The sequence below is a fragment of the Parasteatoda tepidariorum genome, chromosome 1 (assembly GCF_982258835.1).
Source record: "Parasteatoda tepidariorum strain Cologne lab strain chromosome 1, Ptep-v5.0, whole genome shotgun sequence".
NCBI lineage: Eukaryota > Metazoa > Arthropoda > Arachnida > Araneae > Theridiidae > Parasteatoda > Parasteatoda tepidariorum.
The window spans coordinates 111328844-111351381 of NC_141755.1; the positions used below are offsets into that span (position 1 = coordinate 111328844).

Genomic DNA, 22538 nt, shown 5'->3' on the forward strand with positions numbered 1-22538 from the left:
ATTAAACCTCTCCCAGCAATTACATTATGAAATTAATGAACATTATTTCATTTTTTTTACATTCAGAGTTCTTTTACTAGGTTGCCTAGCAACCTAGTAAAATTAAGCATTAAGTTTTTGAATTAGTCAATGGGTTATCTTAAAATATTCATTTGCGCTGGCGACTTTTTTTGGCGGTTTTCTGGACTATCGCCAAATATATAAACCTTTATTGCTACCCAATTTATGACCCAATTTTTTCAAAATTTTGCCTACCCCCCCTAATTCAAGTGTCTAGATTCCAAATATGTAAAAAAAAATGTATGTTTATTCAGAGAAAGTACGTTTTTGTGTCTGATTTCGTAACTTAATTAATAGTTAGCACTAATTAATTAGTATATTTGAGGTCACCCCCGGGAACCATTAAGATTGACTTTTAGTTCGTGAAAATCCAATCAATAGAACAAAAGTTATTCAGGGTGATATTTTTTTTTTTTTTTTTTTTTGCGGACTGTACATTTATTTCCGACCTTTCCTTTAACTATGTGATTTAACACTAGATCGCCCAAGGAAGTCATTTTGACTACTTTTTAATTTCAATTAGAAAAACAATGATGCATATAATGACACAATTTCTTAGAATTTTGTGCAACATATAAATTTTTTTTTATTGTTAATATTTACTAATAACCTGTTATATAACAGTAAATAGTATAAAAGTTAATTTTAAACAAATTTCTTTACGCATTATTTATTCTTTTACAATACAGTCATTTTGACTGCTTTTGGACAATATAATACATCATTCACATATTATTTTCTTTTTCAAATTGTTTGAATTGAGTGAAAATGACAGCCCCTTTTAAGATTTTCTTCTTTCAGTTGAATCTTACAATATGATACACAATCTGGCCAAAAATATCCGGACACCCAGTGGTATGGAGCGTCCTAAGGCACATATTAATATGATGTTGGTCCCTCTTTTGCATCAATCACAGCAACTTTGCACCAGTTTTTGAATAGGACTTCCATCGCAGCTGATGTGAGTACTTGCAGTGAGGATGGCTACTTAAATCTCAGCTCTAATTCGTTCCAAAGGTGTTGCATGGGATCGGGTCTCTGAGAAGGCCAGTCCAGTTTTTGAATCACGTTTGTACAAGCCTCCATGTGTGAATGGAGCCTGCTGGAAGAGACAATGGGTCAAAATAATGGCATAGAGTTGTCCGCATACATCTCAGAGTTCATGTTTCCAACCACAGGAACTATGGGATCCAGGCCAGACCACGAGAAACAGCACCACACCATTATGCATCCACCATCATAACAATCGGGTGTCCAGATATTTTTTTCCACATAGTTTGTAACCGATGCATACGATTAAATGAGAAGGTGTATTGAAGTTCATTGAATCGAATTTCGCAGCCTGTTCCACAGTACAAAAAGTTGGAAAGAGTGTATTAAACACAGATAATTGAAATAAAGAAAAGATACCTTTTGGGTTACATTCTAAAATACTCTTTAATTGCAGCAAAATTGTAAAAAAAAAAAAGATAATTTCATACAGATATAAAAATCATTAAAGAAAAAAAAAGAACAACTTAAATATTAGAAAACAACGTCCTTATAAATATTTCATGGAGAGACGTAAACACTCGAGGCTTTGTTCCGTATCTATGCCCCCCCCCCCCAAAAAAAAATATCGAAAGATAGAATAAAAACAATTAGAATAATTAGAAAGATAGAATAAATATAAGTACAATTTTCTCTTTCCATAAAAATTTCCATTTTAAAAATTCCAATAAAGTTAAGAAACTAAATTTTAATAAATTTCTTTTAAAATTTACTTTTTCGAAATGAATCACCTTTCAAAACTGCAATATTCTTAGATTTTAACATTGATATCTGTCCGGGCAATAAAGTAAATATTAGTTTTTAGAATTCAATATTTGAATTAGTATTTTTGAAATAAAATATTTGATTGTTCAGATTTATCTTTTCTTCGAGGAAGTGGGTGAAAGAAATTTATTATGAATTTGTTTTGTTAGAAATTAATCACAAATAACAGTTCAAAAACGTAAGTAACTTTTCAGGGAAAAAAAGAACAACTTATTTAAGACAAATTTTAACTCTCTTCTCGGTAATGTGACGGAAAAAAAGCCATTTTCCCTCTTAATTGTTTTTACCTATTGGATTTCTCTCTTGGCACAATGCCAAGGTTGAAGGATAAACCCTTTGAAAAGCAGCTGCGAAAATCACGGATTGTTTTAAATAAGAATTAGATGTTAAATGAAAGCGCACCTCAATCCAGGGGAAAAAAAGATTTTAATGGTTTTGTCAAAACTGATAAAAGAGTCCGCGAATGTGATAAAACTACTTCTTCAGAAATCTCGCAGATTTGAAGCAAACAAAGAGAAGGAATTCGTATTTCCTCAAACAAACGTATTTCGTTAAAAACAAATCAGTTAAATAAAGAAAATAGTGATAAAAACAGACACAACCTTACTAAGTCAGAACAAAAATAAATTACTCCTTTAAAGAAAATAAGCTAAAAAATAACTCCGAAATAAAATTCTAATATAACACGAATTATTAATTTAGGTTTTAAAGAAAGCAAAACTGTTAAACACAGAACTGCATAAATAATATAAATAAAAAAATGCCTCAAGATCATATTTCGTTCAGATCATATTCGTTAGGCCTTAAAAATACTTCAAAACTTGAACACTATATCTAAACTATAAAATTTTAACTATTATAAATAAATAAAAAAAATTCAGAATTATTATTCAACAAAATTATTCATAAAAGGCAGTTATGTTTATACCATACAATATCAAAATACACACAATCAATAAACATTACAAATCTTTAAAAATATTTTTCCATCTCAAATATATTTCAAAATCTCAAAAATATATTTCCATCTCAAATAATTAACGTTACTATAAAATAAACATGAGGAATAAATTTTCATAAGACTTGATAATAAATAAAAGGAATATTATGTGCCATTAATTATTTTCAAAATAAAATGTTTAATTTCTATTCCAATTCCCTGAAATAATGTAATAAAAATCAATGTGCAAACGCCTAAATATTCTGTTGTTGTTGTCTTACGTCACTTGGCAATACTAAAAAGCCTATTTACAGGCAGATGGGTAGCTTCTTATTTTTCAGTGGCGCCATCTATGGCCAATAATTCCACTTCCGATGCACACACAGCACATTTTACAGGCAGGACACATTCACCTATCCACGATCGTAATTTTGATCTGAACCAGAGCACAATCAATCTCCGATCCAGTACCTCGAGAGGTATTGATTTGTTATGGGAACTTGGTGGACTTTGTTTAGCGTGCACCATTTTGTACGCCGGCAGCGTATTGACAAAACATACCGTAGATTGTAAACGTGGCGATTGCAGGTGGAGTTGGCGATGGATTACGCGTAAATGTGGTGGGAGAACGAAATTACATTAACCTAAGCAGTGTAATTCGATATTTTCTTCTTCTCCTCCACTAGCCATTATGAATAAAAATAACTCATTAATTCCTTTTAGCAGAGAAAATAAAAAAGAAAATAACACCTTTTTATTGTCAGGATCACTTTACAAATACACTGTATTTATATTTTATCAAGCGCTATAATTTATATTTTATAAAACGATCTAGTTTTTTGATAAAACAGATTCAATTTTTAAATTTTTTTTACAAGAAATGTGTTTGCGAAGAAATAAAAATAATTTATTAATGAACCAATCACAAAAAATAACGTAACAATTTAATACTATGTTTTACTGAAACGCTATTTTGAAGAATTAATTCTATTTAACTTTTATTGTAAGAAAACATAACCCGTTTTATTTTAGTGATATTTTCTTTGAAATCAATATTCTCTATAAAAGAATAATGTAAGCTTTTTTATAAAGATTATTTTTTTAGAAATTAACAAAGACATATTATTTACTAGAAAAAAAATAGAGTATTCAAAAATGTTATCACGATTTAAAGTAATAGTTTCTTGTAAACGAAATAATCAATATTTTTAAAATAAAGTTTGAAAGCGTTTGTTTCATTACTAGAAGCATTCATTATAAAAAAATATATATATTAAATTACTTTTTCGCATAATTTTATGAAATAACTTTTTTTTGGAATGATATGAGATTTTAAACTTTGTGAAAAATTGATTCAATTCCTTAATATATATAAAAGTCGGCAAATACTTCATTCATTATGGAGGTCATAGATAACTTGATACCTTTTCAATATAAGAATAATAAATGCAATTAATAGAAAATTCACAATTTTAAAAATATATTTTATTTACACTCATTGCGTACAGGTTATAATGCAACTATCATACGTAACATAAATTTATAGATTCCTAAATACTGTTATATGAGTTTGGTAATTAAAAATATAATTAAAAAACAACATAATTAAAAAAAATTTCAACCTTCAATTAAAAACTTCCTGTTGTCATATATTAATAATAATTATAATTTTTAGCAACTTTTTTGGGCACAAATTTTTAATTCTCGAACTTAATACTATCCTTTATATGAAAATACCAGAAAATTTATAAAAGAAAAACTATATTTTAAAATTGAGACATTGGCGACCACAGAGGTTAGATGTATGTGCTGAGTTTAAATAAATTATATGTTATAAAACTCACATTTAAGATTTAGATCAATTCATTATCAGGTCATAAGAGTGTTTTTTAATAAATAAATGTAGTGATTGTTTGATTTACAATTGTAAGGTCCTGGGTGTTTAATGTTAAGTTATACATTTCTTTAGAAATAATATTTGAAATATGCAAAGCAGGGCGGCATTCATTTCAACTTAAAAATCATCAACTTAACTTTCAATAACTATAGATAAATAAAAAACAAAAGTTTGATAAAAACTTTAAGAAATACTTTTAGAAAAATTCTTTCTAAATAATATTTAAATAAAACACAATCACTTCGTCTGAGTGATTCTGTAAGAAATTCTAAACTTTACAATTTTACAAGTTAGGTGAAAAGTAAATATCTACAATAGTGGTAGGGAATTAAGGAAATTCTAAATCTAAAGTTTGAGTCCTAGAACGTAAACATCTGATCATTAGATCAAAAGTTAGTTTTAGATTTTTCGTTTATTGCTCACTGTACACTAAAAGGAGATTTTTTTTTCTTTTGAAATTTTGATTTTAATGCCCTTACTTCAACCTCCTTCGAGTTATGCTTACTTTATAAATTTAATCTCAACTTTATTTTTCTTTTCACTTTTAAACTGTAAAAGACTTTTTCTCCATTCGTAAATTACGAAAAAAGTTATTAATCTGATTGCGTAAACAGTTAATTTATTAAAATTGAGCATTCTCAATTAATTCCTTTTAATAGTCATTCATATTATTAATAATAATTATTTGCACAAAATTATAATAGAGGAAAGTTTGATTAGAAATTTAAAAGTTCTTGCTACAATAATTAGGGAATTTCTATTGACAAATTCAAGTAATTTTTTTTCCGGAGCAAAATGCATTTTTATTTAAAATGGAACAGTACTGACTTAACATTTATACGATAAAACACTCTCTAATCGCTAACGCCGATGACAGGAAAAAAAATTCGTTTTTTTTTTCTTTTCCACAAAAAGTTAAGAACTTAAAATGTTGTTCTTTCATTATAAAGCAATAGCATAATATTCTCGTATCATGTAAAACTTGATAACGAAGTTACTTATCTACCGCTTTACAGTTATAAAATGAAATGATTATTGAATTCTACTTGCATTTTAAAATGTCAATGTCTCCATCGTTCAATGAATTTTACGATTATTTTTATAAAACTGTGTATAATGAACATTTCAACTAAAATAATTAGTACAAAATAGCTGCTAATAATTCTCTTAAACATTTATAAATATTATACATTTATAAATTTCAGCTTTTCGCATTATTGCTAAATAACCTCTACGTCGAAAAATATTTAAGGAATTCCATAATAACTGAAAATTAAATAAAACTTAAAAAAAATTGTAAATGGTTATCGAGCAGAACCATTAAGTTTAATTAATGAATATAGAATTAGTAGCAAAGTCACTGCTGAACAATAATTTTTTTTTTAATCTTTTAAGTAAACAAATTTTATTGTAATAATCATTTCATTATTAAGGATTAGAGGTTATTGTGAAATTATTAATTTTAATAAGTGGATGAGTAGGTAAAGAAGTTCACTACTCGAAATACGCGTATACATTTAATGAAAGTTATGAAAATACAGAAGGGGGCTATGGAGGTAATAATATATAATTTTTTTTATCTTAGTTTTATTACGATCTTCTAAAAAACGCTAATAAACACAATTATGTTAACAAATACAAACGATTATGTCGGAGCTATAACAAAAAAATACGCTTTATATTTCATTTAATGCAAAAGAATCTAATGAAGATCAGCTTATTTGAAACTCTGAAATGTGACACCCATATATAACTTGGTGAATGATAGATACGTGATACCGAAAACTAAACAAAAACATAAGAACACAGCTGTTTGGCGATTTGCGAGACGCTCCTTCAACGCCGATAGATATTTTCGCCAACCCCTTTACAATCTACGGTATGTTTTGTCAATACGCACACCGCGTATGTTTTGTCAATACGCACACCGGCATGCCTCAGGCCGGCGGGGATCGAGTTTGGGCCCACCTCCTTATCAACCAGGCTATCCCGGGTCGCTTAAGTATTCCATAAATATTGAATGCATATTGGACGAGCCGCGGTGGCTCAGGGGATAGAGCGTTTGCCTTCCAATGAGGTGAACCGGGTTAAAATCACAGCGATGGTTGGTCGATACGAATTCCTCATCCGGTTTGACGTAATATATCGTCAGTGGTAGACGGATCATGGATGAGGGTCTCCTAACCGTCAGGCTAACCATGGGAGGTTTTCCTCTAAATAGTTATCTAAATTTCGTTTCGTGATGTGAAGGCAATTTTAAAAAAATGCTTCATTTTTGGCAACATACTGTAACAATTTTGCTCTAGGATAAATTAAAAAAAATCCGACATAAATTCACTCAATTACGAAGAAAGCTATTTAAGCAAAATAGTTTCAGAATTACGGATGGCTTTGTCGACGAAATGACGACAGAAATGATGACTTTGTCGACGACAAAACGAGCCTATCGAAGAAATGGCCCTGCCAACGAAATGATCTTTTCGGCGTAACAGCATTGTCGACAAAATAACCTAGTCGATGAAATGATTTGCCTGCGAAGTGGTGCCGATAACAAGGCCCGGCCATAAATTGATTGTCTCTGAAATGAAAGCGACACAAGCCGGAAAATGTAGGCACATCATTACTAAAAGACGTGGCGAGGAATGTTCATTACGAGCGATTGATGCGTCCTACGTTTTACAATTTAGATCTCACAAAAAATAAATTATTCGGTAGGAAAGTGTTGTTGTTGTTGTTAATTTACGTCGCACTAGAGCTGCACAATGGGCTATTGGCGACGGTCTGTGAAACATCCCGGAGGAGGATCCGAAGACATGCCATCACAATTTTGATCCTCTGCGGAGGGGATGGCACCCCCGCTTCGGTAGCCCGACGACCTGCGCGAAGTCGAGCACTTTACGGTAGCACAGTTTAACGAGGACCAATACCGCACACCCTCGGTCCCTACGCAGACTGATCCAAGTGGTCACCCACCCGCACACTGACCGTAGCCAGTGATGCTTGACTTCGGTGATCTGCTGGGAACCGGTAGGAAAGTGATTGGAATTTACAATTAGCGATAAAATGGCGACAGACACCGCTTAGAAAACAATTGGCATCAGTTAAAATGTGAGTATGCAAGCTAATCGAAAAATGATCGACATTTTGAGGGGGCAATCAATTTTAATGGATGATAAATTCTACTTGTAACAAAGCGAGTCAAGCAATAGTTGTAATCCAGCACTATAACTAGTCAGAAAATGGATGAAGTTTCGATCAAGATCCTCATAAAGCCGTATGGAAAGAGCGTTCGCCTTCTAATGAGGTGAACCGGATTCGAATCCCAACGATGACGTGGTAGATACATCCGGTTTGCATCCACCACAGTGAAAATATCCTCAGTGGTAAACGGATCATGGACTAGAGTCCCCTTGCCGTCAGGCTAACCGTGGGAGGTTCTTGCGGTTTTCCTCTCCATGCAACGCAAATGCGGGTTAGTTCCAACAAAAAGTCCTCCATGAAGGCAAATTTCTCCCAATGCTTGATCCAGGAGTTCCCTTGTCTGCAGGATTGGGTTCAAAGTTGCAAGGCTACTGAGTTGAACATGAGTAGCTGTAAACCCTAAATTGGGTCGGATGTTCAACGACGGTTATAAAATAAAATCTTCACGAGCATGAAAGACAGTTAATAAAAACGTAGTAATAATTCGGTTCTGACAAGGTTTGCAAACAGCAGCTTTTTAGTTTAAAATGTACAAAATAACTAAGACAATTTGCAAACCTTAATTAAGATTCAAAAACTTATTAATAATATCGTTTGTTTAAAATAATATATTATACATTTTTGTTTTTACTCTAATAAATCTGCAGAGATTTTTATTGTTGTCTGAACATGGTTTCAAGAATAGAAACTTTTTTTAAGAAAGAAAGGGTCAATGAAACCAAATTTATAACAAACGATGAATAGTTTACAGAATAATACACAAAGTGTATTAAATACGAAAATTATTGAATACATAAAGAATACGATAATAATGTGATCGACGACATAACATATATTAAACATAAAGATGATTAATAATACAATATTATAATGAATGTCGAAATTTTTTTTTTATAGGGGGGAGTAACAAAAATATGGGTCAAAGTAAAAATAATATTTAATTAAAACGTGAAATATTCTTCAGCATCAACAGTTTTGACAATACATAGCGATATTAAAATTCGTTCTTAATCGGTTAATAGGGTCCATTGTTTGAGATTAAATAGCTGAAAACAAATAGACACAAACAAATAAATAGCTGAAACAAACCTATAATCGATAATTATCGGAAGTTAACAAAATTTCAATTTATAAAATTGTGTACATTTGCGACATACATATATTAGAAGGGCTTAGAGAAATTAGTCACACTGTTAAATTATTTAAAAAAAAAAAAAAAAGAAAAAAAACTTGGGAAAAACACATGTAGACATTAAGTTGTTCCTCTATATCGAAAACTCCGTGAAATTATCTGTACGAAAACAATGCTAAGGAAGAGAGGAAAAAAAATGTGGCTTATCACTGTACTTTTAGAAAAATCTGATCTGTAAAGAATTGAAAATCAACATTTATATAATTCAATGTAAAAATAATTTTCCACAATTGAACGTGAATTGTTGAAGAGAGGGGGAGAGGGAATAGAGAGGAACATCAAGATTGAACGTCCATTTCAATACCAAATAAGAGTTGCGCTCTAATAAGTTGATTTTCTCCCTTATTACGAAACCGGTTATTGCAGAAAAGGAAAGCTTAGCAACTCAGGTGTTTTTGATTAGTTCTACCAACTTAAAGTAAAGAAATGTTATACGCAATTTCTACATATTAATAGCCGAAATATCCGAAATAAACTCTGTACTAAGTCCCTCCTATATTTTAATTTCAAATCACAATTTTAAAATTAAATAAATCTGTCATTTAAAGAATTGTTTGCTCAAACACATGTGTGTTATTTTACTCTAAAATTAAAAGTTCCTTTAAGAGGGCGCTATACCGCGGGAGAAAATTTCCGTCACAAATTCTCTTTTTCCTTCATTAGTAATTTAAAAGAAAGTAAGTTCATACATAAATCACGAAGTTTCAATTACTGAAAAAATACTTCAAACAATTAAAATGCAAACAAATTATTAGAAGATTAACTAACTTAAGTTAAGTAGATAACTTAAGTTATCTCATAACATTTGTATATTTCAAAATTTTTGTTTTCAGTATTTGAAATTTCATGGCTTGTCTGAACTTACTTTTTCTACATTGTTAGTAACGAAGGAGAATTTTCGAGTTGTTTAGAAGCTGATTTTAACATGTTTTCTACAGCTGCGAGTAATGATTCTGACCTAAAATGCGGATGCAATTCCTGATTATTCATACATTTCTCTATCATAAGATGCATCAAAATGGCCTCTTTGATCTGAAGCAAGCTTATGTATTACTGAAACTTTTCTTAATATGTCAGAAAATCGTATTGATAATGCCCATTTCATGTAATATCATCATTAGAGCCTGGATTTTGATGACCTAAAAATTCTCAATTAATGCCCTTAAAATATGCAAAAAATGCCCTTAGAAGTGCAAAAAAAGCCCTTAAAATGCGAAAATTGCGCTAAAAGTGCCTTATGACATGACTTAAATAGAAGTAAAAATATTGAACTAAAACAATGTTTTACTCTTTAAAATTATTATGAGTCGTTTCAAAAAATATAAAGCAATGCAATACTTGTTCTACGTTCATTAAAGTTTGAAAAATATGCTTTATATCCTAAAATAACAACAAAAAAAAAAAAAAAAAAAGGAAAATATATTGACTCCAAAGCATTTTCATTTTGTATAGAAACTTAAATGAATATAACAACTTCCATCTCATAATACTATTCTATTACTAAATATCAAAATTACAATGGATTATAAATTTTTTTTTTTAATATCTTGAAATGTAAACGAGCGTCTCTTGTCTGAAAGCAAATTTTTATACCAGGAGAAGCTTCTTTCAACGTCTACTGATATTATTGGTGCGTACTTGAAAAGGACGATCACACTTACTGACAATTCTTCTACTATTTGAAAAGATGTTGCTTCACCTTTTAATATCCTAGAGATTTTCTTCATTGTTTGGAAGCCAGTGTAACAATAAAAAATTATAAAAAATAATAAAAATTACAAAAAAATTAACAAAAAATTTAAAAAATGCAAAATACGCCCCAAAATTTAAAGAAAATGGCCTATAAATCTCAATAAATGCTCTAAAGGACAAAAAATGTCCAAAAATGCAAATGTCATCAAAATCCGGGCTTTAATCATCATCAATGGCACAAGGGCGAGCCTTCTCAAGACGTTTTTACCAGGCAAACCTTTTTCCTACTAGCGTTTTCCAGTTCTTGGTTTTTTTAAAGACCAAAAGGTCCTTTTTTAAGCCATCTATCCATCTCAAATTCGGTCTGCCTCTTTTTCGAGTGGCAACTGGTCTGGCATTGAAAGTTCTTTTTGTTGTACAGTCTTTGTCCATTCTGCCCATTTTATTCGTTGTCGTTTAATAATGTCAGGTTCATTATGGGAGTGATAAAGCTCTAGATTTGTTCTTCTAAGACACACACACACAATTCCTCCAAAAAATACTTCTCGAGACCTTTCTCTCAACAGTACCCAACTTAAAATCATCCGTACAAGATACTGTCCAGGTTTCACAAAGCATATGTATTTCATGTTATTAAGGTAGACAATTAATTCGATAAAAAAAAGCTTTTAATTTAACCAATACCTTTTTTTTAACAAAAAAAAATTATAATTATTTTACTTCTTGCGCTTACAAATACTTTTTTTGCAAAAGAAATTTTCTGATTTACGGTGAAAAGTAAGATAACTTCTTAATGAAACTTTAAACTGACATATGAGTCTTAAAGGAGGAAAAATTCAGGGGTGCCCCAAAAAACTGATGGGAAAATTCCGTAAACAAATAAATAAAAAACAATATTAAAAAAACCTCAAATTTCTTATCATATATGATCTATTACTATGAGATTCATGGGAGAAACGTGTTCGAATATATTATTTTCAGGTAAAAAATAGCCATTGCAACAACCAATTCAATTCAGGCGTTGAGCCATGATTTAATGTAATTATAAATTTATTGCAATGTATTTTTAAAAGTAAATTTATTTACAATCATTAATTTGACGGAATTCTTAAAATTTTTTCATTATATATCCTGTAATAATTACCATTTATCAATTAGCTCCCTGGAGCATGTCATAAATTAAAAATGTTTGCGAAAATGATGAAATATCTATATATAAATTGCCACATGGCGACAAAGAAAGCTTTCATTTCTTTTTCACGTTTGCAACAAAGAATTGAAATATATGGCGTGTGAGCTGTCTTAAGCAAGAAAGCGTAAACGTACATCGAGGAAAATAAAAAAGCTTGGAATTTGTTAGATGAAAGGTAATCTAATACGAGAGAACTAACTTTCGCTCATATTAAAAGATTTTTAAATCTCCCAAATACTCATAATGAATCCGCTACAACTTTGTTGAGCTTGGTTGATAAGGTAAATAAAATTATTAGTTTATTAGAAACTTCAGGCCAAAAAATTTATACTTTCAGTGACACTTTAATATTGTATTTAATGTTGCATTTTAGTTCCACTAAATTGTGGTGAGAGCGCCAATTGAATAATATAGCAATACCCAAACTCTCAAGGATTTAATTGAATTTTTGAAAAGCTATGCTAGAACTCTTCAAAACAGCAAAAGTTTGTCCAGTAAATTTAAAAAAATTATTAGTGCTAAAGTTAATTCTTTTGTTTCGCTTTCTATGTGTGTTTATTGTAAAAATAATATAAAAACATTTCGAAGTGTTAGAAATTTTGTAATTTACCCGTTCAGCAAAAGATTGCTTTCGTTAATAATAATAATGTTTGTTATAACTGTTTATCAGGAATTATCACTATAAAAAAAAATATATAAATCATCTAACGCCTGTTTTAAGCGTAATCGCAGACATCTCAGCCCTTTGCATAGAGATGAGAAACCGAAACCCTTTTTTTCCCTCTTAAAGTGCACTAGAATTTATTCCCGGAGATAAACAGCAATTAATGACGTCATCAGCCGCGCCTAATAATGAAGTTTCGTCTACAGTTTGTGCGAACTATTCGAATAGTGATTGGGATAATATAAATCAAAAGAATTATTCCGTTCCTAAATGCACAGCTATAGTGAAGGTTATAAATTCTCAAAACGAATGAATTGACTGTCGAATCCTTTTAAACTCTGGATCAGAGAAAAACTTTATTTCACGCGAATGTGTCAGAAAATTAAAATTAAATCCCGCTCAAATATTCAAATATCAATTTCTTGTTTAGGAAGTCATAATACTTCGAGTGAAGGGCAACATGATTTATTATTTTAGCCTCATTTTAGTAATAATTTAAGTCCACTTATGTAATCGATAAAATTTGCGGAAAAATATCGAACTCTTCCATGCCAATTGATTTGTCTAGAAAATATTAAGATCTAGTACAAGCTGACTCATATATTTTTGGAAATCGGGGGATATTGATATTCTATACGGTGTAAACATAGGGAGACAAAACCCCTTCCTAAATTATATATATTGGGTTGTTCGGAAAGTAATTTCGTTTTTTGGAGGGAAATGAAAGACAATTTTCGTGTAATGAATAAATATTTCATTAAATTATTTATTGGTCATTCTGGTCCAACACCTTTTGCCATCTTTCTGGTAGTAGCATGATTCCCCGCTCATAAAAGTTCGGTCATTGCAGGCAAAAAACTGATCTAGGTGATTTTTGACCTCTTCATTTGAAGTAAGGGCTTCGCAGTCCAAAAAATTTTGTAGTGACCGGAACAAATAATAATCGGAAGGCGCCAGATTTGGAGAATATGGTGGGTGTGGCAGTGTATCCCATTCAAGCTGTATAAGCTTTTGGCGAGTGACCAAACTTGCATGAGGTCTTGCACTATCTTGGTGGAACACTATACCTTTTCTTTTGATTAATTCTGGCCTTTTCGGTTCAAGAGCATCATTCAGTTTGTCCAGCTAACGACAGTAGACTTCCGAATTAAGTGTTGTGTTATCCGGAAAAAACTAAAAAAAAAAAAAACTATACCTTTAAAATCTCACCAACTAAACAGCATCACCTTTTTTTGATGGATATTGGCTTTCGAAATGCTTTGAGCCGGTTCATCTTTTTTGTTACATGATCTCTTGAGTTGGACATTGTTATAGACAACCCATTTTTCGTCCCCAGTAATGACGCGCTTCAAAAATGGATCATTTTCATGACGTTTGAGAAGCGAATCACTGACGTCAACGCGACGACACAAATTTCTCTCCGTGAGAACATGGAGAACCCATATATCGAGCTTCGAGGTTAAACCCAAGCCTTTCAAGTGATCATTAACAGTTGAATTCAATAAATTGAACCTCTCACCGATCTCACGTGCTGCTATTCGCCGATTTGCATCAACTAATACCTTTATCGTGTCTTTATCAGCTTTAGCGGGCCTTCCAGAATGTGGTGCATCTTCGACATCAAAATTGCCGGATCAAAATTTTGCAAATCAATTCTGGCACTGGCGTACAGTCAACACATCTTACTCTTACGCATCGGTAAATTTCTTTCTGGCATGAACAACATTGTTACCTTTTCTATAGTAAAAAAGCGAAATATGACGAAAATTCTGTTTATTGCTTTTCATATTTAAAAGGGCACCACCCAAAAACTGCTGCGTAGAATTAATTGAACTTTTTCACACACAAGCCTTTCTATATCAGCTCTCAAAAAATATAATGATAATTCTGCTTAAGTGTGAAGCTGCGTTCGAAAAAATACTATTAAATCCTCTGTCGGGAAAACAAAATTACTTTCCGAACAACCCTATATCACTTGATTAATGAACTATTGTACGGTAAGTAATGAACTACTGTATGGATTTAGATATACGCAATTTTTCGTAATCCATTTTTTGTAATTTAAGCATTCATTGTTGTTGTTGTCGGCCATTAAGGCAGAAGGGGTGCGATTATTCTCGTTTTCCAGTGGTGCCATCTATGGCTAAGAATTCGACTTTTTCCACACTCATACGTTACATCCGTTTATAGGGCCAGATAAAGATCCTTCTTCAGCTCAATACCACCAGAGGCATTGATTTGCTATGGGAACATGGAGGACTTTGTGACCCGACAGATTTAACGAGCACCAGTCACCGCTTATTACACGGAGAGTCTTCGGCCAGCTGGATTCGAATTCCCGTTCTCACAAACGTGAGTCCAGCCTCCTACCAACCAGGATATCCCGGCCTATTAAAACGTTTAGAATATATCTGTTGGAAGGAGGTAATCGAAAACCCCCTCGAACTTGCATTAAAACTACGTCACTGGGTGTAGTAAATGTATTCTTGACATTAATTAAAGTAATAAAACGCTACGAAAATCTCCCTTTCGCAGTATGCTCTAAACTAAGATTTCCGGAGCAACTATTTTTGAATGCACTAACAGTTCAATAATTTTAGTGTTAGTACTGATGAGTTAGTTAGAATATTTCTTTAACAGGAACAACACAACCTCTAACAAAGCTTTTGTCGAACACATTTCGTGGAAAATGTTATGCGTAAGGTATTCCGCCAGACTCCCGTTTAAACCTACTATGGAGAATTTCGGCAATTCAAAAGCCTCCGCTTTTAAACTGCTTTTTAGTCTAGAAAGATGCAGCATAAAATGAGCACTATTTTATCCCGCAGCATCACGTAATTAATGATTCTAGTCCGTCCAACCACAAAATTGAGGGTTATTTACAACGCCATTGCAAAAACTACAACAGGTTTATCACCGAATGATACGCTAATGAACGGTCCAAAAGTACAAGACGATCTTTCCGCTCCTCTTCTAAGGTTTAGATGTTACAATATCGCGATAGCATGTGATTTGCAAAAAATATATCGACAAGTAGAGATTCATAGTAAAGATCGGAATTTTCAAAAAAATTCTATGGAGAGATGATCCCATGAAACTAGTCAGGGATCAACAATATTTCAATGCTGGACCGCATGTTGCCCGCACTGTCCTGACATTCCTTGACACAGAACATGTTCGCCTGTTGCCCTGGTCAGCACATTCTCCTGATCACTAACAAAATTGAAAACGTCTGGTCAATGGTTGTCGAACGACTGGCACGCCACCACTCGTCAATTACAACGGTCGATGAATTGTGGCATAATGTTGAAGCTGCATGGAATGCTGTACCCGTCCATGCTATCCAATCTCTGTTCGACTCGATGCCCAGAGGAATAAATGCTGTTGTTGCTGCCAGGGGAAGCTGCTCTGAGTACTGATTCCTCAGGATCTATACATCCAAATATCCTGAAAATTTAATCACTTGTTCTTCCAACTATAATGTATGTGTCCAATATATATCATTCTGTTATTTGAATTCCTTCCTGGTGTAGCAATTTTAATGGCCAGCAGTGTATACTAAGTTAGCGATTACAGAATCTAAATTAGTGTAATTTTAAGGTGTATATACCACCTAATTATATATAGGTATGCAACACAAATAAAATTATGTATGAATTTACTAATAAGTATACAAAAAATAACCCAATTAAATAAATATAAATTAAGAATTATGCAATACTGAAACTCTTTATATTTGATTATAAAATTCAATTGATTATACTTAAATCAATGTTCGAGTGTTTTGTTAAATTAGAACCAACCCGTATTGCTTTTCTATCATCCTGCATTTAAGCCACCAAAAAATTTTGCTTGCAGCATTTGCATTTCAGATTTTAGTTATATTTTTAAGTTTCAGAATAACTTGTTGGAAGGGGTTAGATGAGATTTCTCTACTTTTATTCATTTTTTCCCCTTCTATCATTTTTTTAAAAATTTATTGTTTTTAGAATTATTTAAAGAGTAGAAAAAAATTTCTTAGATTAGTAGTAAAGAACAAAATTTCATAACTCTTGGTAGTTAAAGGAAGGGAGGGAAACTTACAGACTATTATGGTAATTATTTAAAAACGTAATTCTTATTACTTAACTCTTAGAGGGACAGGAATTTAAAAAAAAAAAAAAAAAAAAAACACCAGAATTCTCAAAATTATTTAACTGAACAATTTATTGAAATGAATATTTACTTTGCGGTTAGCTTTGTTCAAAGAGTTAATCTTAAGACCCTAATCTTAAATATGAAATCGTAATAATTGGCACCTCTGTAGTAAAATAGGTATTAACAAACCTAAACATTAATGCAGTTGATAAAACAATAATGAAACTTATAATAGTATAACATAACTTACACATGCTCTTGTTGAATTAAACATGATCAAAAATCCATTTAGTCAATGTCCTAAATTTAAGGATCTATGGCATTATTCGAAGGCATTATCTAAAATTAAAAAAAAAAAAAATGTAAACAATTTTGCAGAAAGAAGGAATATAGGAAAAGCAAAAAAATAGCATAGCTCAGAGGTGAGGAACCTTGTGCTAGCTTTTGTATAAATATCTAATAATATAGATTACAATAATTTGAAAATTGATAGACCTGTTGCCATCCAGTGAGAGTAACATAAATTTAAAATGCTGCAGTGGTTGTAGTTCTATAGTTTGTCTAAAGTAAGAACTCCCTTAGTCATTCGTCTGAATCCGTGGCGGTGACTATGGTAACAAGGTATAACTATTTCAAGTAGGGGTGTGGGGTCGGCGAGAGAAAGGGATTCTTTCTCTCCTGTCTTTGTGTTAGCCCTAGAGTGAAGAGAAGCTAATACCTTCCCTGAAAGGCACTATTCTTGTTTCTATAGCAGCAGACGGCCTTAAACTTTGTGGCGGGGGAGTTCTTACAACAGACAAACTATAGTAGTCTTCCCTAGTCTGAAATTATTGCCATTCTGGGGTAGTTTTCAGCTGTCCAACATTCATCCTTATGTTTTGTTCTGATTTTATAGCTATGAGTCACCCCTACTTAAAATACACCAACCCTATTGCTGTAACAACCGACATCCACAACGAGCAGTGACGGTGGCTGTTCTGAGAGACAGACAGTACCTAATTTTTCTTTATCTGCCTAGCATTCCTCAGCATTCCCGTCTATGTTGTGGAGCTGGTGATTTGTAGAACCTGTGCATGCTTTTAACAGTCTCTTCTCATATTGGCAGTTTAGCCATTGTGAAAATCTAGTTATTGTTTAACTAATACATGGTGTTATCGCCTTTTTAGTAAATATACACTTTCTTAAAGATAATTTTCAATAGTGATTTTTTTCCACATTGTCAAATTTTAAGACAAGAAAAATAATAAGGAAACAGAACATTTAATGAATAGAATTACTTCCTTATTTCTGTGAAATTATATGTTGATTGTGTATTGCAGTTTTGATTACTTTGGCAAAATGTGTTTGGCAAATAAATAAATGTGTTTTACAAAATGCTTGGCAAATAAACACTATTTGACTCATAAATTTTATAATTTAGAAGGTGAATTCATTGAAAAATACATTAAAAATTATTTAATAATAACATTATAATAAGTTAATAGCCTTCTGTGGATAAAAAAATATTTCATAGTGTTAATTTTTATTTTAATAAATGACTTAATGTTTTTTTTTACATAATTTTTATATAATTCAATAAAGTAATAAATCTATATAAAATCAATAATTTCACAAATATTGCATTTACAGGTATATTAAGTTTTTCCTTTATTTAGCTCTTTATTTGCCTTTATTTAATTTAAACGTGGTCTTTCAAGGTAGGTGGGTACTTTACTAACTTCACACTAGAGTTGCACAATGGGCTCTACAGAAGGGGTAGCACCCCCGCTTCGGTAGCAAGTCGAGTACTTTAAGGTAGAACAGTTTAACGAGGGCACTATGCATGCTGATCAAAGTGGTCACCCACCCGCTTACTCACTGCAACCAGTGATGCTTGACTTCGTTGTTCTACTGGGAACCGTGTCTTTATGATCAGTCCACTGCGGGACGGTCTCTCAAGGTAAATGGTTCCCCACCTCGGGATTAGCAATGCATTACATATTACAGAGGCAATACAAATCACATTATTCATTCACTTCAAAAACAACCAACATAAAGAGGAAAATATTACATAATATTTCAAATAAACAATATGTCCTGCGGACGATACATGATTTAAATTATTATTTCAAATTTAATTTTTTATTCATAATAAGTAACTTAGTTTTACACAATTTTCTACAGTAAATATCAATTTTAAAATGTATAAGTGCCCTTTCCTGCGAGTAAGCGCGCTGCTCATTTTTATTCCTAGAGAGAAGAAAAATTATTAAAATAAAAAAATATTAAAAAGCTGGAATAATGAAAAGATACCGTCATCAGCTCACATGATTAGATTCGCAAAAAGGAGAAGTATTAAAAGAACAAAACAATGGATACCCAAAATATATTATAGAAAAAATCATTGAATTAATTGTATGTTATTATCACTAATTTCTTTGTTAACTAAATTTATATCTTTACCATGGGCAAAATCCATAGCTAGAAATCTGTGAAAAGTGGGCAAATCTTGTATTTCTTTTTTTTATATATATAAATATTAATAATTTTCTAAAATATTGTACATATCAACCTAATAAATATACCTAAAATATTGTACATATAAAATATTGTACATAGCTAAATATCAACCTTATAAATTATAAACTTCAAATTATAATATTATTACCTTGCGCACATCTATTTTCGAGTCAATTAATGGTAACTAAGAAATCCTTGGTTCAGTACTGCAGAAAGAACATGGCATTCACAAGATTCACGCTTCTAATTTCATAATTTGTAATCTGGCAAACTTATTTTATTATGAAAATATTTTAAACCATTCTTGAAAGATTCTGGAATGTGTAAATTCATTTGAATTCGCTACTCGCTTTATAGATTTCTTTTTGTATTTTATTCTGTACTTTTCTTGCAATTTAATTTGAATATTTTTTACTTAATATATCCTGTTTTCGTTTAATTTTTTTTTTTGGTGGTCCTAACACTATTGTATTGGTATATTTTGCCATGGTTATATTAATTCAATATTAAAAAACACTGCTTCTCGCGGATATAATGGTGTGAGCTGATGATGAGATTATATCTTTTCATTATTTTGTTTTCCAGCTTTAATGCTTTTTTTTTTCTTTCCTAAATTTTTTTTACAAAAATATTTTATTTTGTAAAGCTTTCTTCTCCACTTTTCGTTGATCTTTATATTATTATTTTTCATGTTTTCTCTATCAGGGTGCGTAGTCAGATTTTTCAACATAAAATAAGCATCTATTTAACTATTTAAGCACTCAATAAATATTTTTAATCACTTTCAAAAAAAAAAAAAAAACATAATTAGGATCTGTACAGTAATAATTTTTTTTTGTCCATTGTTTAAAGTTCTTAATTTAAAAACATAAAAATCAATAAAATTCAAAAAATTTTCAACACTTTACAAAATTATGATAAAAGAACTAGTTTCATATCAATGTTGCGGAGAAAATTGTGAAAAAACATGCAATAAGAGTCCCTCCTAAGAAGGTAAGAAAAGTAAAAACAAAAAACTTGTAAACAAATTTTTTTTACAATTCGAAAGGTAAGATCAACTGCGAGCTGGTAGAATAATTCCTGCAATTTATCATTTAAAACTCCTTCAGAAACTTTGGCAGTTTATGTGTAGTTGTACAATCCTGAGTAGAAAACTATTAAACAAGGACTCTGTTATGGAAAATGTTTTATCAAACATTTCCATAACAGAGTGATATGGAAATGTTAAACAAATTCAAGCCCTATTTTTAACCAGAACAATTTTAGATTTGAGTAGTGCATACAGTTCCAGTCAACAAAAAATATTTAAAAATTCATACTTTATTTTTTGCAAAGTTTGTCTTAAATAATTAAATACATTCTAGCAAATAAACATGCCATTTGCCTCAGAAAATCATAAAAAAGGATTTTATATGAGTTCATAAAATATAGTTATATAAAGAGTTCAATAAATAAATATGTAAAACTATATAAGATAAAAACAAGAAAGGAGCAGATAGAACTTGTAATACCCAACAATTAGTGGAAAAACCTACTCATCCTGAACTATTTATAAACTGGAGTTGATTTATTCAAGGTTTATGACAAAACTCTGAGTAACATTTATCAGCTTTTACAGGATGTGGTTAATGGGGGGGGGGAAGTTTTTTCCATTAACTTTTTGATAATGAATGACTGAATATAAATAAATAAAAAATATCAACTTCTAGTTCAATGTGTCACAGCTGAACTCCTCAAACATTTATGAGTCTCGTTTCTTAATACGTAAACATGCATCAATATTACTACAAATTAGTTGATATTGCACATCAGATGATTACTCATATATATGGGTTATTAAAAATGATATTCAAAATTAAGAGTTTTTATCAATAATTATCAAATTTTTGTATTTATGCATTTTATGCCATAGCATAATCCATGTATTTAAATAATTAGGGAAAGATTTTGGACATCTTAATCTGTTTTATGAACAGGTTTAAATGTCTTCAAGTGTCTATAACCTTAAATTTTAGAAAAAAAGTAAACATTTAGCTTGTATAAAAAATTTATTAAAACATTATTAAAATAATAATTAATGTTAGTAAATAATTATTAAAAACATTAATTATTTTTCAAATATTAAAAAATGTATTAAAATATAATTATATAAATTTTTGTAATACTCATTGAGATTCTCTGCTATATTAAACAAAAATACCAATGTCTTATTGCTTTTAAATTTCTTTCTATATTGTTGTATTATATTTAAATATTTCATTTACACATCTATAAATATGAAGGAAAATTAGATATTTTTAAGAGTCTATTAATATCAATAAAACATAGCTTAAAAATATTGTTAAATTTAAAATAATATTGAATAAATGTTTAACTATTATTAAATATTTAAAATCAGAGGTCTGTCTAGGCCAAATTTACTATAGTTTAGTGGTACCTTCACAAATTTAACTTTAGGAAATTTCACAAAATACTTTTTCTTAAAATTTAATTTTCGTATCCCGTAATAAACGATAAATCCATATTTTTTGTGTTGATTTTTTAATATAATTTTTAATTTTCACAAATTATGTCTAAATTTTCATAAAATAGGTACCTCTCAGAAAAACCTAAGACAGAAAATAATTGATAATTTAAAATCATAAAATTTCCTCATATTTTTTAAGATTTGACAAACAAATTTAATATTTAAGTTTCAACACAATAAAATACAATAGGGAATATGATTTAAAAACATCTGTTTTCAATCGAATTATTTTCTCTTGAATTCGCATAAAAAATTGATTTAAAATATGGATTTAGATTTTTATTCATACATATTTTCAGAATATTATTTTAATATTTAAATAGATCTTTAATTTTCTCTTTTCAATTGCGATAGCCCTGTATTTCAAGGGCATCTCACCAAGGAATTTGCCATAGGCCCCTCTGCATACTATAACAGTTTAAACTTATTTACCTAAGTATTGACAATTAGTAAATGCTTAAAAAAAATTGAGCTAAGAAGTTTTTCAATAGTAAATATTGGCACATGAATTGCTTAATTCCGCATTGTTTGATTTCATACTTTCACAGGATTAAGGAATAGGTAGACAAATATGAATGTGAAGTGTCTGTATGAAATATGTACCACACCTTTAGATGAGGATCAGGTATTAATCCCTGCCTTGGATAAATACCCAAAATCATGGTTTTTATATTTTTTTTGTTATTTTTAAATCATAAAAATATGATTTGTCTTGGTGATAG

At 30.6% G+C, this 22538-nt stretch overlaps 1 protein-coding gene across 1 annotated transcript in view; it reads right to left on the minus strand.

The window, feature by feature from the left end:
- Positions 1-22538, minus strand: part of p130CAS (Serine_rich_CAS and FAT-like_CAS_C domain-containing protein p130CAS) — a 61407-nt gene that overhangs the window by 35470 nt on the left and 3399 nt on the right. The window contains exon 2 of the mRNA XM_016071973.4: positions 17041-17129. Within this exon, the coding sequence (XP_015927459.1) occupies positions 17041-17064 (24 nt within the window). The 5' untranslated portion in view covers positions 17065-17129. The remainder of the gene's footprint in view (positions 1-17040; positions 17130-22538) is intronic.